The 17,218-nt window shown below is 40.5% G+C and overlaps 1 protein-coding gene across 4 annotated transcripts in view; it reads right to left on the bottom strand.

The window, feature by feature from the left end:
• The window catches only part of GOLM2 (golgi membrane protein 2), a 103,925-nt gene extending 86,984 nt beyond the window's left edge, over positions 1-16,941 (bottom strand). For all 4 annotated transcript variants that reach the window (XM_079768026.1, XM_079768028.1, XM_079768027.1 and 1 more), the window contains exon 1: positions 16,314-16,941. In XM_079768026.1, the coding sequence (XP_079624152.1) occupies positions 16,314-16,640 (327 nt within the window). In that variant the 5' untranslated portion in view covers positions 16,641-16,941. The remainder of the gene's footprint in view (positions 1-16,313) is intronic.
• Positions 16,942-17,218: the final 277 nt, after the last annotated feature.

Below are 17,218 nucleotides of genomic sequence, written 5' to 3'. Positions count from 1 at the left end.
TCCCACCAGGAGTCCCAGATTGGAGAGGGTACAGGCTGGGTTGAGGGACAACCCCCTGCCGTGCACAAATTTCGTGCACCGGGCTTCTAGTATATATATAAAAGATACTACCAACAGAGTGAAAAGACAACCACAGCAGGGAGAAAATACTTGCAACTCAGCAAAAAGCAAACAATTCAATTCAAAGATGGGTAAAGGATTTGAAGAGACATTTCTCCAAGTTTAAAAAAACACACACAAAAAAATAGAAACAACCAAGGGGCACATGAAATGATATTCAACATCATTCGTCATCAGAGAAATGCAAATCAAAATCACTTCACACCCACTAAGATGGCTATTATTTAAAAAAATAAAAACAAAACAATAAAAAATAAGGTAAATTGACACGTTTATGGAGATGCTGGAACTCTCATGCATTGCTAGTGGGAATGTGAAATGGTGCAACCACTGTGAAGAACAGTTTTATGATTTCAAACATAGAATTACCATAACCCAACAATTCCACTCCTAGGTGCATACCCAAAAGAATTAAAAATGGAGACCCAGTCCTAGCCAGTTTGGCTCAGTGGATAGAGCATCAGCCCATGGACTGAAGGGTCCCTGGTTCAATTCCAGTCAAGGTCATGGACCTTGGTTACAGGTTCCCCATCCCTGGTCAGGGTGTGTGCCGGAGGCAACCAATTGAAGTGTCTCTCTCACATTAATGTTTCTGTCTCTCCCTCTCCCTTTCACTCTCTCTAAAAATCATTGGAAAAATATCCTCGACTGAGGATTAACAATAACAACAACAACAACAAAACAGAGACCCAAACAGATTCCTGACCACCAATATTCAAAGTTGTATGATTCAAAATAGCCAAAAGGTGGAAACAACTCAAGTGTCCATCAAAAGATGAATGGAGCCCTAGCTGGTTTGGCTCGGTGGAGAGTGTCGGCCTGCATACTGAAGTGCTCCAGGTTCGATTCTGGTCAAGGGCACGTTCCTCAGTTGCAGGCTCAATCTCTGACCCTCATTGGGGCACATCTGGGAAGCAACCAATGGATGTGTGTCTCTCTCTCTGCCTCTCCCCCTCCCTTCCACTCTCTCTAAAAATCAATGGGAAAATATCCTCGCGTGAGGATTAACAAACAAAAAAGAATTGTTAAACAAAATGTGATATATTCCATACAATGGAATATTATTCACCCATAAAGGGAAATCAAGTTCTGATACCATATTACAACATGGAGAAATCTTGAAAACATTATGCTAAATGAAATAAGCCCAACACAAAAGGACAAATATGGTATGATTCCACTTATATGAAGTTTTTAGAATAGACAAATCCATAGAGACAAAAAGTAGACTAGAGAGGGGTTACCAGAGGCTGAGGACAGTTATTGCTTAATGGGTACAGAATTTTTATTTGGGATGATAAAAAAAGTTATGAAAATAGAGAGTGATGATGGTTTTATAGTATTGTGAATACACTTAATGCCCCTGAATTCTAAATTTAAAAGTAATTAAAATAGTCTAGTCCTAAATATCTTTATCTGTAGCCACAGATTTCCTTCCTTTTCACCACCTTGTATCTTACATTCCACTCTCGTATTGAACTACTTGACCTGTAAAGGTAAGACATACTTTCAAACTTTCCTGGATTCGCTTACAATCCTCTTGTTCTTACCCCTTTCTAAGTTTGGTGAACTACTCTTTATTCATTAGGATTCATCTTCAGTGAAACCTTTCTTTTCTGACTTCCTGAAACAATTAATCAATTGTTCCTTTGTACTGTCAAGTCCCTTTATAAAGAATTCTACTATAGCATTTAATCATGAATTATAGATTATTTCTCTATGTGTGTTTCCCCCATTAGATCCAGTTTTGAGGACAAGCATAAATATTATCATCTTTCTATCTACAGCACCTAGCACATGGTAGATACTCAACTTTCCCAAATAAATGACTTATGCATGTATGTGCTTTGAAAAGTCCTAAAGCACTATATCATTATAAGGACTTATTTCATTTTACCCTTTGTGAGTTTATTTCAAGTTAGTTTCCAGGTTATGAAACAAGTCCCTGATGATATGCAACATATAAGATAATTCTTTTTTTTCCCACTATAATCCCATTAAACTAACCCTAAGGTATTCTTCACTTAATGCTAAATTGAATAAAAAAATATTTCTGAGTTTGTAAATGAAGAAAATACTAACTATATGTACTATCATACATTTCAAAGAAAAGATACATTCTATGCATGCTAGAAAGATGAGTTGATAATGAGTAGTTTTACATCAGAATATTTTTGTTATGTCTTTCAGAATAGTGTAACCAGATATGTGAATAATCTAGCCCTAGTACATATTTATATTAGTACATACTCTGGTTAAGAAGCAGTGCAAATTGCTGAATCAATCATGAAATATTTAGTGAGTCCACACATAGCACATAGTACCAAATATATAATTGTTTACAAAGTTAAAACTAGATTTTTATAGTCAAGAAATTCACAATATAAAAGTGAAAAACATGAAAAAAATAGATCCAATATAAATGTGCAGATATGGTCATTCTCTCAACAATTATTACCTTAATATGAACCAGGTACTCAAAACATATACTAGGAACTGTAGGAATACAAAGATTAATAGAACATACAATTGGCTCACAATTAGGTATGGAGAGACAATTATAAATAAATAATTACAGCAATTAACATTAACAACTCTTCCCTTGGCCTACATCCAGATTTTTCTTCTCTTTGGCTATTCTTTCTCAGTCATTTAAACCTGCTCCTCCTCTACTAGTCTTATGTGCTGCAAGGCTCTATTTTATATATTCAGTATTCAGTATCTCACTCTACAACTTAGGCCATTCCTATGACTTCAAGACTTCAACAACCATTACAGACAAATCTGTTCTTAAAGCCCATCCTTTCTACTGAGTTCCAGAAGTATATTTCCAACTGCCTACTCGTTATTTTATAGATTAGAGGCCCGGTGCATGAAATTCGTGCACTCGGGGGGCGGGGGTGGGGGGTTCCCCCTCAGCTTGGCCTGTACCCTCTCACAGTCCGGGAGCCCTCGGGAGATGTCTGACTGATGGCTTAGGCCTGCTCCCCATGGACATCCTTAGCGCTGCCGCAGAGGCAGGAGAGGCTCCCACCACCGCTGCTGTGCTCGTCAGCCGTAAGCCCAGCTTATGGCTGAGCGGCGCTCCCCCTGTGGGAGTGCACTGACCACCAGGGGGCAGCTCCTGCATTGAACGTCTGCCCCCTGGTGGTCAGTGCACATCATAGCGACCAGTCTTTCTGCTGTTCAGTCGATTTGCATATTAGCCTTTTATTATATAGGACTAGAAGCCTGATGCACGAAAATTCGTGCAAGAGTAGGCCTTCCTTCCCCCAACTGCCAGCACCGGCTTCCCTCCGGAACCTGGGATCCATGCTTTGCTCCAGCCACCGCCAGCAGGCACCCAGAACCGGGTTGCTTCGCTCTGGCCGCCACTGGCAGGCACCCAGGACCCGGGCTTCACTCCGGCCTGGCTTCGTCCAGAATGACACCAGGAAGGATGTTCAGTCTAATTAGCATATTACCTTTTTATTATTATAGATTCCTCAAACTAAACTTACCTAAAATTGTACTCTTCTCAAACTAATTTATAATCTAAGGTTCCTACCTGAGGTCATGGCACTACCATCAGCTGGGTTGTACAAACCAGGAATTCATCTTTGATGCCCCATCACACATCAAGCATATTCAAAATCTTGTTATTCTATTTCTCCCCACTTCTGTGCCTTAAGTAACCCAGTGTTTCTCCATCAAGGGGCTACTGGCATTTGGAGCAGGAGAGTTCTTCAATGTTGGGACTCTCTCTTGCAATACAGAACATCATCATTCCTGGTTCCATGCATAAATGCCATTAACACTTCCCAGTCATGAGTACTAACCAAAATGCTCCCTGAGGCTGGTATTGCCCAGGTTAAGAATTACATTGTGCTTAGTTGAAGACTCCATTATCTTTCATCTGCACTACTAAAAAAATTTTTAACTAAAATCTTGTGTGTAATTATTTTCCCGATATCAACTTTTTCTCCCTTCCAATCAGTTCTCTATTCTACAGTCAGAGTAATGTTTTAAGCTCAGTTTGATCAACTAACTCCTCTATTTAAAACCCTCAGATGTTTCTGATTTTAGGAGAAAGCCTAAATTTAGTTTTGCCATTAAATATAATGTTAGCTGTGGGGTTTTGATAGATAGCCCTTATAAATTTGAGGAAGTTTCCTTCTATTCCTATCTTGCTGAGAGTTTTTTATTATAAATAGGTGTTAAATTTTGCCAAATGCTTTTCTGCAAGAATATCCAATTTCACCTGGCCACTACAATAAGGCAAGGGGGGAAAAATTGGAAAGGGAGGAAAAAACTGTGTGTATTTGCAGATGACATAATTGTGTAAAGAGAATTTTAAAAGGCATTTATTTTTTTAAAAAGCTATTACTAATGAGTTCTAGTGGCTTTTTTGGTAGATTCCTTAGAATTCCTTAGATTCCATTAGTTCTAGAATTAATTTGTTCTAGTTCAGGGAAATGATCAATATACAAAAATTAATAGCATTTCTATATACCTGCAAAGAACAAGTGGAAATGGAATAAAAGACACAACTCCAGCCCTAGCCGATTTGGCTCAGTGGATTGAGCGTCGGCCTGCGGGCCAAAGGGTCCCGGGTTCGATTCCGGTCAAGGGCACATGCCTCTGTTGCCCGGGCCCTGGTCGGGGCTCATGCAGGAGGCGACCAATCGATGTGTTTCTCTCACATCGATGTTTCTCTCTCTCTTTCCCTCTCTCTTCCACTCTCTTTAAAAAAAAAAGAAAAAAAAAAAAGAAAAAAAAAGACACAACTCCATTTCTTATAACATCAAACACATGAAATACTTAGGAATGAATTTAACAAAATATATGCAAGTACTGAGCCCTGAAAATTATAAAATGTTAAATTTATAAAATTATAATTTTAAGGAAGACCTAAAAATTAGATATACCATGTTTTTGAATTAGAATATTCAATATTAAGATTCAATTCACTCCAAGTTGATCTATAGATTTATTATGGGTTGAATTGTGATCCCAAAAAGATATACTGAAATCCTACCCTACCCCCAATACCTGTGAGTGTGACCTTACTTGGAAAAAGTCACTACAGGTGTAATAAAGTTAAAATGAAGTCATCCTGGATTAGGGTCTTAATCCAATATGACTGGAATCCTTAAAAGAAAACAGAATGCTATATGAAGGATAGGTAGGGAAGATAACACCATGCAGAGACAAAGACATAAAACATATTGGGAAGATAGCCATGGAAGATGGAGACAGAGACTGGAGTTGTGCTGTCATTTACTAAGGAACACCTAAGATTGTCAGAAGCTAGAAGAATCTTCCTCTCTCCAGTAGGAGCATGGCCATGCCAACATCTTAATTTGGTACTTCTAATCTCCAAAACTGTGAGATAATAAATTTCTGTTGTTTTAAGCCATCCAGTTTGTTATAGTAACCCTCGGGAACTAACAGGCATATTGAATACTAAAGTAATTTGATTTGTTGATGAGATAACTGCTTTATATAATAATATTTAATTTTATATAAATTATATATATTATATAATAATATAATATATAATTTTATACACACACACACACACACACTAGTGGCCTGGTGCACGAAATCCTCTCCAATCTGGGACCCCTCAGGGGATAACTGGCAGTCGGACATCCCTCTCACAATCCAGAACTGCTGGTTCCTAGCCGCTCACCTGCCTGCCTGATTGCCCTTAACTGCTTCTGCCTGCCAGCCTGATTGTCCCTAACTACTCCCCTGCTGGCTTGATAGGCTTTAACCACCTCTGCCTCAGCCCCGCATCTGGGACCCAGGATTGATTCCCTCCTCCAGCCAACCACAGGCACCCAGGATCCAGGCTTCCCTCCCTCTAGTCAGCCATAGGCGCCCAGGCTGGCTACAGCTGCAGGGGATGGTGGGCAGGTGGCTTTGCCTGGGCTGCAGCCGCAAGTGCTGGCGCCCAGGACCACGTGGTGGGCAGCTTCTCCGTATCCCAAGCCACAGCCAGCCACAGGTACTGGTGCCCGGGACTGCGGGGTGGGCGGTTTCTCCATCTACCAGGCTGTAGCCAGCCGCAGGTGCTGGCGCCTGGACCAAAGGCGGGCGGTTTCTCCATCTTCCCTGGGATGCAGTGTGGGCAACTTCTCCGGCTGGTTGCAGCCTGGGATCATGGGGCAGGCGGCTTCTTCATCTCCTGGGCCGCACCCAGCCTCAGGCGCTGGGGCCCAGTTTCTCTCTCTCCCCCAGGACGTGGGGCAGGCAGACATGAGGCTTCTGCTGCTGGCTGCGGCCTGGGATCACGGGGCAGGCTGCTTCTTTGTCTCCCTGGCTGTAGCCAGCCTCAGGCGCTGGAGCCTGACCTCTCCGACTCCCACAGGCCTGGAGTGGCTGAGGGGCGGAGCTGCCGCAATCTTTTCAGGTTAATTTGCATACTCGCTCTGATTGGCTGTTGGGCGTAGTGGAGTGATGGTAATTTGCATGTTTGTCTTTTATTAATGTAGATCATTTTACATGTTTAAAATGATATATATATGTGAAATACTATGTGGCAAATATAGTTAACAGATCTGAGTTTAGAATCTTCTATTCTTTTGCCTCTCTTAAGCTTGTTTCTTTATCCATAACATGAGGAAGATTCATGAAACATGTAAAAGCCTGTCTTGTACAGAGTTTGACATTAATAATGCTCCTTTCTTTCCTGGGTGCATTGGTATAGTTAATCTTGAAGAAATTTGGTCTTGTATTGTTCTTTTCTTTTTTCAAAAAAAAATACCACTTTTATTTATTTACTTTTCTTTTATTTCTTAAACTAGAGGCCTGTTGCATGAAGATTCATGCAAGAATAGACCTTCCTTCCCCTGGCTTCACTCCCAGCCACCCAGGAGCCGCCAAGTCCTCGCTCCCAGCCGGAGCACCACCCCTGTAGCTCCCTCCACACCACCCCCCCATAGCAGGCGTCCCACCCCGCCAGGCCGCTCCGCGCCTGCATATGCAAATTAACCCACCATATTTGTTGGGTTAATTTGCATACCCACTCCTGATTGGCTGTGGGCGTAGCGGAGGTATGGTCAATTTACACGTTTGCCTATTATTAGGTAAGATATGTTTTTATTGATTTCAGAGAGGAAGGGTGAGAGAGATATAAACATCAATGATGAGAGAGAATCATTGATTGGCTGCCTCCTGCACATCCCCCACTGGGTATCGCGCCCAAAACCCAGGCATGTGCCCTGACCTGGAGTCGAACTGTGACCTCCTGGTTCATAGGTCAATGCTCATCCACTGAGCCACTGCTCTAAGAAGAATAAATAGAGAGAGAGGAACATAAGTATAGAGCAAAAAATGGCAATAAATAATTACCTATCAATAGTAACCTTAAAAGTAAATGGATTAAATAGTCCAATCAAAAGACATAGGGTAGCTGAATGAATAAGAAAACATCACCCATATAAATGCTGTTTATAAGAGACTCAACTCAGAACAAAAGATTCACACAGAATAAATGTGAAGGAATGGAAAAAATATTCCATACAAATGGAAATGAAAGAAAGGTGGGGTAGCAATTCTCATATCCGACAAAATAGACTTAAACACAAAGGCCATAACCTCTCGGCCAGAACCACCATCTTTGAGTAATTCACCAAAACACAAAGAGAAAGAGTAGAGGCACTGGCTATATGTTCTCTGGGCCTTTTAGAAAATATGGAGTTGTTCCTTTGGCCACATACATGGGAATCTACAAGAGAGGTGATACTGTGGTCATCAAGGGAATGGGAACAGTTAAAAAAGGAGTGCCCCACAAATGTTACCATGGCAAAACTGTTAAGAGTCTACAGTGTTACCCAGCATGCAGTGGGCACTGCTGTGAACAAACAGGTTAACGACAAGATTCTTGCCAAGAGAATTAAAGTATGTATTGAGCATGTTAAGTACTCTAAGAGCCAAGATAGCTTCCTGAAATGTGTGAAGGAAAATGATCAGAAAAAGAAGGAAGCCAGAGAGAATGGTACCTGGGTTCAAATGAAGCGTCAGCCTACTCCACCCAGAGAAGCACTCTGTGAGAACCAATGGGAAGGAGCCTGAGCTGCTGGAACTCATTCCCTATGAATTCATGGCATATGTGTAAAAAAGGAAGACCTCCATACTGATAAAAATGTTTCTCTTAATTGAGTAGAGGTGTGGCGTCCCTTCCTCCAAAAAATAAAGAACACGTATCATTTAAGAAAACAAAACGCAAAGGCCATTACAAGAGACAAAGATGGTCACTACATAATACTAAAGGGATGGATCCAAGAAGAGGACATAACCCTTGTAAACATACATGCACCCAATATAGTAGCACCTAAATACATAACAAAACTTATGGTGGACTTTAAGGAAGAGATGGGCAGCAATACAGTCATAGTAGGGGACTTTAACACCCCACTATCATCACTGGATAGATCTTCCGAACAAAAAATCAACAAGGAAACAACGACCTTAAATGACATACTGGATCAGATGGATTTAATAGATATTTATAGAACATTGCATCCCAAAGCAGCAGAATATACATTCTTCTCACGTGCACATAGCATATTCTCAAAGACCACATGTAGGGATGCAAAGTAAGTCTTAACAAATTCAAGAAGACTGAAATCATACCAACCCTTTTGTCGACTCACAATGGTATAAAACTAGAAATCAACTAATCTAACTCTACACCTAAAAGAACTAGGAAAAGAACAATAAGAAAAGCCCAAAATAAGCAAAAGGAAGAAAATAATAATGATTAGAATGGAAATAAATGACAGAGCCTAAAACAACAATACAAACATCAATGAAACCAAGAGTTGGTTCCTTGAACAGAAAAACAAGATGATGAATCTTTAGCCAGACTCATCAAGAAACAAAGAACAAGGACCCAAATAGATAAAATCAGAAATGAAAGAGGCAAAGTAATACTGACATCACATAAATACAAAAGATTGTAAGAAAATACCATGAACACCTATATGCCAACAAATTGGACAACCTGTGCAAAATGGACAAATTCCTAGAAACATATAATCTTCCAAAACTGAATCAGGAAGAATCTGAAAATATGAATAGACTGATAACAACTAATGAAATTAAAGCAGTAATAAAATAAAATAAAATAAAATAAAATAAAATAAATCCAGCAAACAGAAGTCCTGGTCTGGATGGCTTCACAAGTGAATTTTACCAAACAATCAAAGCACTAATACCTATCCTCATGAAATTATTCCAAAAATTTCAAGAAGAGAGAAGACTTCCAAACTCTTTTTACAAAGCTAGCATTATCCTAATTCCAAAACCAGTTAAGAACACTACAAAGAAAAATCATAGGCCAATATCCCTGATGAACAAAATCCTCAACAAAATATTAGCAATATTTTAAAGCAATACATTAAAAAGATCATACACCCTTACCAAGTGGGATTTATTCTGGGGATGCAAGGCTTGTATAATATCTGCAAATCAATAAATGTGATACATCACATAAGCAAAGTGAAAGATAAAAATCCCATGATCATATCAACAGATGCAGAAAAAGCATTTGACAAAATCCAGCACCCATTTATGATAAAAACTCTCACCAAGGTGGGAATAGAGGAATCAAACCTCAACATAATAAAGGTCATATTTAAAAAACCTACAGCCAACATCATATTCAATGAGTACTTTTAGTTTTTCCCTTAAGATCAGGAACAAGACAGGAATGTCTGCTTTCACCACTCTTATTCAACATAGTGCTGGAAGTCTTAACCACAAAAATCAGACAAGAAGACAAAATAAAAGGCACCCATATTGAAAAGGAGAAAATAAAACTGTCATTTGCAGATGACATGATATTGTACATAGAAAACCCTAAAGACTCCACCAAAAACACTAATAGATCTAATAAATGAATTCGGCAAAGTAGTAGGATACAAAATTAATACCCAGAATTCGGTGGCATTTTTATATACCAATAACAAACTCTCAGAAAGAGAACCTAAGAAAGCAATCCCATTTACTATTGCAAAAAAATAAATAAATAAAAAATAAGGTACCTAGGAATAAACTTAACTAGGAGGTAAAAGATCTGTACTTGGAAAATTATAGGACATTGAAGAAGAAATTGAGGAAGATGCAAACAAGTGAAAGCATATACCATATTAATGGATTGGAAGCATTAACATCATAAAAATGTCCATCCTACCCAAAACAATCTATAGACTTAACACAACTTCTATTAAAATATCAATGGCCTATTTCACAGATCTAGAAAAAATAATCCAAAAGTTTATATGGAACTAAAAAAGATCCGAAGAACCTCAGCAATCTTGAGAAAGAAGAACAAAGTTGGAGTGATTACAATACTGGATATCAAACTATACCACAAAGCCACTGTAATTAAAACAGCCAGGTTCTGGCACATATAGATCAATGGAACAGAGAGCCCAGAAATCAACCCACACCTTTATGGTCAATTAATACTAGTATTTGACAAAGGAGGCAAGAGCATCCAATGGAGTAAAGACAGTCTCTTCAATAAATGGTGTGGGGCCCAGCTGGCGTGGCTTAGTAGTTGAGCATTGACCTATGAACCTGGAAGTCACGGTTTGATTCCCAGTCAGGGCACATGCCTAGGTTGCAGGCTCGATCCCCAGTGTGGGGTATGCAGAAGGCAGACGATTAATGATTTTTTCTCATCACTGATGTTTCTATCCCTCACCCTCCCTCTCTGAAATCAATAAATATATATTTTTTTAAATAATAAAATAAATAAATGGTGTTGGGAAAATTGGACAGGTACATGTGAAAAAATAAAACTAGAACACTAACTTACACCATACACAAGAATAAACTCAAAATGGATAAAAGACTTAAATGTAAGTCATGAAACCATAAAAATCTTAGAAGAAAACATAGGCAATAAAATCTCAGACATCTCTCAGAGCAATATTTTTGCTGATATATCTCTGATAGCAAGGGAAACAGAAGAAAATAAACATATGGGATTACATCAAACTAAAAAGCTTCTGCACAGCAAAAGAAACCAACAAAATGAAAAGAGATTTCACTATATAGGAAAACATATTCTCTAATGATTCATCTAATAAGTGGTTAATCTCTAAAATATATAAATAACTCATATACCTCGACACCAGGAAGGCAGATAATTCAATTAAAAAATGGGCAAAGGACTTGAATAGACACTTCTCTAAAGAAGACATACAAATGACCAACTCACGTATGAAAAAATGCTCAAGGTCACTAATCACCAGGGAGATGCAAATTAAAACTACAATGAGGTATCACCTCACACCAGTCAGAATAGCTACTATGAATAAATCAACAAACAAATGCTGGTGAGGATGTGGAGAAAAGGGAACCATCCTGCATTCTGGGTTGGAATACAGACTGGTGCAACTACTATGGAAAACAGTATGTAGTTTCCTCAAAATGGAACTGCCTTTTGATCCAGCAATCCCAATTCTGGGTATATATCTTAAGAATCACATAACACCAATTAGAAAGAATATATGCACCCCTATGTTCATAGCAGCGTTATTTACAATAGCCAAGATCTGGAAACAGCCCAAGTGCTCATCAGTAGATGAATAGACAAAAAAGCTATGGTATACTTACACAATGGAATATACTCAGCTGTAAAAAAAAGAGGGATCTCTTACACTTTGTGACAGCATGGATGGACCTGGAGATTATTATGCTAAGCAAAATAAGCCAGTCAGAGAAAGACATACCATATGATCTTATTAATATGCGGAATCTAATGAACAAAATAAACTGATGAACAAAATAGAGCCATAGGCATGGATACATGGAACAGACTGTCAGAAGGGAGGACTGGATAAAGGTAGGTGCAGGGATTAGCTAAAGAACATGTATGGCCCTAGCTGGTTTGCCTCAGTGGACAGAGCGTCGGCCTTCGGACTGAAGGGTCCCAGGTTTGATTCCGGCCAAGGGCACATGCCCAGGTGGCGGGCTCGATTCCCAGTGGGGGGAGTGCAGGAGGCAGCCAATCAGCAATTCTCTCTCATCATTGATGTTTCTCTCTCCCTCCCTCTCCCTTCCTCTCTGAAATCAATAAAGAAATATAAAAGAGAAAATAAAAGAACATGCATGCTTAGCCCATCGACACAGACAACAGTGTGGTGAGGGCCAAGGGAGCAAGGGCTGGGGGCTGGGTGGAAGTGGCAAAGGGGGTAAGGGGGTTAGAACGGGAGACATTTGTAATAGTGTCAACAATTAAACATTTAAATAAAAAATAATTTTAAAAATAAAAAAAAAATAAAATGCTTAGCGCAAAAAAAAAAAAAGAAAGAAAGAAAAGAAAAGAAAAGAAAGGACTTTCCTTTCCCTATTAAACTGCTTTGGCACCTTTACAAAAATCAGTTGACCATATATCTATGGGTCTATTTCTACATTCTATTCTCCAGCAATTTATATGTCTATTTTTTTTTTCATCAATACCACACTGTCTTGATTACCACATCTTTATATTAAGTCTTAAAATTAGGGAGTATAAGGCCTCCAACTTTGTTCTTTTTGTAAATTTGGCTATACTAGGTTATTTATATTTTCTTATACATTTTAGAATCACTTTCTACAAAAAACAAGAAAAAAGTCTTCTGCAGTTTCTACTGAATCTTGTATAGTTTCCTAGGGTTGCCAAAACAAAGTACCACTAATTTGGTGCCTTAAAACAACTGAAATTGCCCTAGCTGGTTTGGCTCAGAGCCTGTGGCCTGAAGGGTCCCAGGTTCGATTCCAGTCAAGGGCACATGCCCAGGTTGCAGCCTCAATCCCCAGTAGCGGGTGTGCAGGAGGCAGCCAATCAATGATTCTTTCTCATTTATGTTTCTTAACTCTCTCCCTTCCTCTCTAAAATCAATAAAAATATATTTTTTAAAAACAACAACAAAAACAACTGAAATTTATTGTCTCACAATTCTGGAGGCTAGAAGTCCAAAATTATGTTATCTATAGGGCCATATTCTCTCTCTCTCTCTCTCTCTCTCTCTCTCTCTCTCTCTCTCTCTCTCTCTTTTGAAGTCTCTAGAGGGGGACCCTTCCTTGCCTCTTTCTTAGCTTGTAGGGTTGCTGGCAATCCCTTGGCTTATAGATACATCACTCTAATCAAGGCCTCCATCCTCACATGGCCTTCTTGCCTGTATGTCTTTGTGTATCAGTGTCCAAGTTTTCTTAATAAGGACTCGACATTGGATTAGGGCCCATCCTAACTCAGTAACCCATACACTGCATCATCACTAAGGACTATTAAGAACACATAGAAAAAAAACTTAAATAATGGTCCTTCCTCAAGGAACTTAAAATTGGGTTGAGAAGACAAGGTTAGCACATAAGAAACTATTAGTGAAAAATGAAGAACAAAATTAATTAGTGTGGCTCAAACAATAAATGTAAATTGTGCACAAAGAAGAAAAAGCACGCTCCAGTTAGAAGTCCCAAGGACTTCATGGTGGCCACAGATCAGAAACTAAAGATTGGTACAATCTCTTGGTAGTAAGACACACAGAAGAGAGGCAAGAGGCTACAAGTCAAATGGCAGGAACAAAGGTTACAGAAACAGGAATTAACTGACACAGAAAAGCAGGTAGGGAGACAAAAGTAAGCAAAACAACAAGTTTGGAACAAAGTTTGGATCAGGAGATAATGGGAGACAAAGGTAGCTGGAATTCTGACTTGATGCAGTGAGTGATGCAGCCACTCTGAAAGTAAGGTTTGAGGAAAACTGACTCCAAAAAAGAAGCCATGGGCATGAGTCCACAGGAGCTAAGCAGGGCTGTTGCTGTTGCTGTTGCTGTTGAGGACCAGGGCATTGTGGACATCACTCATTCACAGGGTCACCAGGAGTCAGAGTTGACACAACAACATGTAACAATTATGAACTCCAGGGAGAGTATATACCACTTACACTATTTAACATTTCTCTCCAAAAAAGGAGGTTTTCCTTTTTTTCCCTCCTGAACACCTATTAACAATTCTTAGGACAGTGCTCTGTTATACACCACTTTTAGAAATGCTGCTCTAAAGAGACAGCAAGGCCCATGAATAGAGTCCATTATTAGGTAGTTGGAGGGGGGAAAAAATCCAGCAAAGAATATAGTAAAGAAGGTAGGAGACAAATCTGGAGAGTTCATTATTATAGAAGCAAGAAGGGAGATAGTTTCCAAGAAGCTAAAGATAATCAACAGGACCAAATTACTGAGAAATTAAATAGATTGAAAATAAAAATGGTTTTTTGGATTTGACTAGGAAGACCTTCAAGTGAATGGCTTCAGAAAAGGGGAGGAAAGAAGGATGGCTGTCAGAATAAAACAAGATTGGGATGGGGATGAAATAAGAAGTTAAAACATTTAAAGATCACTAAAAATTGGAGTTTAGCAGAGAAAGTAAAAAAAGAAATTGGTTCATTGGGAGAAGGAAGTAAATAGGGGAATAAAAAATTTTTTAGAACAGGATACCTATACTTGTTTGAAGGTAAAAGTAAAAACCTATTAAACTGACCATTACATTCCAGTAGATAGAAGAAATGGAATAAAGAGTATAAATTACTAGAAAAGACTTGTCTTTCCTTTCAGATTGGAAAGAACTTTAATAGTAATATCTAACCATTCCGAGTCCGAAGATCTTATTTAAATACTTCAAAGCCCGGCTAGCATGGCTCAGTGATTGAGCGTAGTCTACCTCTGAACCAGGAGGTCATGGTTAGATTCCAAGTCAGGGCACATGCCCAGGTTGTGGCTCGATCTCCAGTGTGGGGTGTGCAGGAGGCAGCTGATCAATGACACTCTCTCATCATTGATGTTTCTATGTCTCTCTCCCTCTCCCTTCCTCTGTGAAATCAATAAAAATATATTAAATATTTCAAAATTTCATAGATTTCTGCCTACTCTACCCAAGAGAATTTTGTCTTTAGAGCTTAGTGTGTAGTATGTGTATAAATTTGCTGATCTCTTGCTCCTCTCAGAGAATGTCTATTGTGGTGAAGAGGAGGGGATTATAGAAAAGCACTTACCTAGGGGCCTCAATCTTTATGAAGGTAGAAGCTGGTGACAATAAAGAAGTTGGGAGCTCATGGAGATTTTAATTTATAACAATTTACTCTAAGTGATTTTGATATACAAAATAAAATCTTGTAATTATAATAGGAACACACACACACACACAAAACAAAAAACAAAAAAACCAATGTGAAGATTACTAAAGAAGCATACAGAAAGAAAGGCATCTACTTATCCCACCCAGAAATTTCCACAACTCTGCCACACCAACAGAAGTTGCATAAGTCATAAATTAATATATAGTTCCAATATGCTAGTGAGAACAAAGACTGTTTAGTAGCAGGTCTAGTTACAGTCCAGCTTTAAACTTTTTAAATTTAAACTTTCTATGACTTTCCATCTGCATAAAACACCAACCATAGTAGCTACTTAAGCATACAAAATTTCATTTTTATATCCTTTCAAAAACAATGAAAACACTGACATGAGATTCTGTTGCATAGAAAAATTTTAAATTCTACCTTTTAGGTTAACTTTATTAAAAATTCAAATTAAGTACATAACTTTGGAAAAATTATGTCCAAGTCACAAATGTGGTGCATATATAGTTTCAGAGCCTATCTATCACAACATTTTGATCACAAAAGGGGCAGTAATATTTGATTCTTTAACTACTTAATACATTGCCCTCTAGAAATTTATAAAAAGACATACTGCTTAAAAAAATATATATGGTGACTACCCTAAGCAGAGTTAGAGAAGGCTCCATTCTTTAAATAAATGAATTAATATTGATCAGTGTACAGGGAATAAGGCGAAGGCAACAACACCCACACCAAACCTGGCAGTCTCCAGATTTGTGTATCTGCGAACGGAAGGCGGCCACATAGGCCAGATGATTACTACTGCCAGCTCAGCAACTGAGCTTGGAGAAAAGGCGGCATCCACACACAGGCCACTCTTGAGAACCAGAACTTGCAGTTTCCTCCGGCAGGGACTGGAGAATGTGGCAGTGATTAAACCAAGAAAAGTCCGACAGAAGCAGGGCTGTGGGCGGTAAAGGGGAGCGTCCGGGGCTGCAATCCTGGAAGGCATGAGGCAGCCGCTCACGGGCTAACACCCCCAACCTCGGAGCTGAAACCATGGGGGGGCTGAGCGGAGCGGACTCGTCCTTACCTTGTCATCCTCGCATCTCTTCCCCAGGCCCTCCCTGGCCTGCAGTCGGCTGCTGAGGCGGCCGTAGTCGGCCTCCTTCTGGTCAATCTGCTTCTTGTGCGAGTCCACCAAAAGCAGGAGGTCTGAATTGCGCTTCTCCAGGCGCCCGCGGGCCACCTCGGTGCGCTGGACCTGGCCCTGCAGCTCGGCCACCTCCTCCTGAAGCAGGACGTGGCGGGAGGAGATGCTCCAGTAGTTGAAGGCGAGGATCGCGATCACCACCAGCAGCACCACCAACACGAAGGAGGGCAGGCGGCCGGCCCGCCGGTTGGCCCCGAAGCCCACCATGGGGACGAACCGGGCTGCCCCTGGGGGGGGCCTCGCCGCCGACACCTGCCGGCAGAAGCTCAGGCCACGGCAGCGGAGTTGCCAAGGGGACGCGGCCCCGGGGCCGGGAGAGGGAGTAGGCGGTCCAGCGCGCTCGCCCGCGAGCCGGAGAAGGGGGCGGGGCCGCAAGCCCCTCCCCGCCCCCTCTCCTCAAATCCTGCCGGGACGCGTTCTGGAGGCTTTGAACACAAACCTACGCCCGCGGAGAGGAACCTACAGAACCTCACCGCCCGCACCTCGGGCCCAACACCTCAGCCCAGGGGGCGGGGAGAGGGGCCGGAAGGGGGTGGATTTGACTCTGGCCCCGCCCACCGGCGGTGTCGGTCGCCTAGGGGTCCAATTTCCTAGTTTCCGCCGACGCCCCCTCTTCTCGCGAGAGAGTGGGCTTCTCTCGCCCTTTGCAGTCTTATCTCGCGAGGGCTCTGTCTGTGGGAAGAGTGTTGGTATTAATTTTGGCGGTTCGGGTTAGCTCTTGGACCTGAATCGTTGTCCCTTCCGCTTTTACCTGCTCAATTCCCTGTCCCCAGGGTCTCGGGAGA

Source organism: Cnephaeus nilssonii, assembly GCF_951640355.1.
Source record: "Cnephaeus nilssonii genome assembly, chromosome: 4".
Lineage (NCBI taxonomy): Eukaryota > Metazoa > Chordata > Mammalia > Chiroptera > Vespertilionidae > Cnephaeus > Cnephaeus nilssonii.
This window is presented reverse-complemented; position numbering and strand designations above follow the sequence as displayed.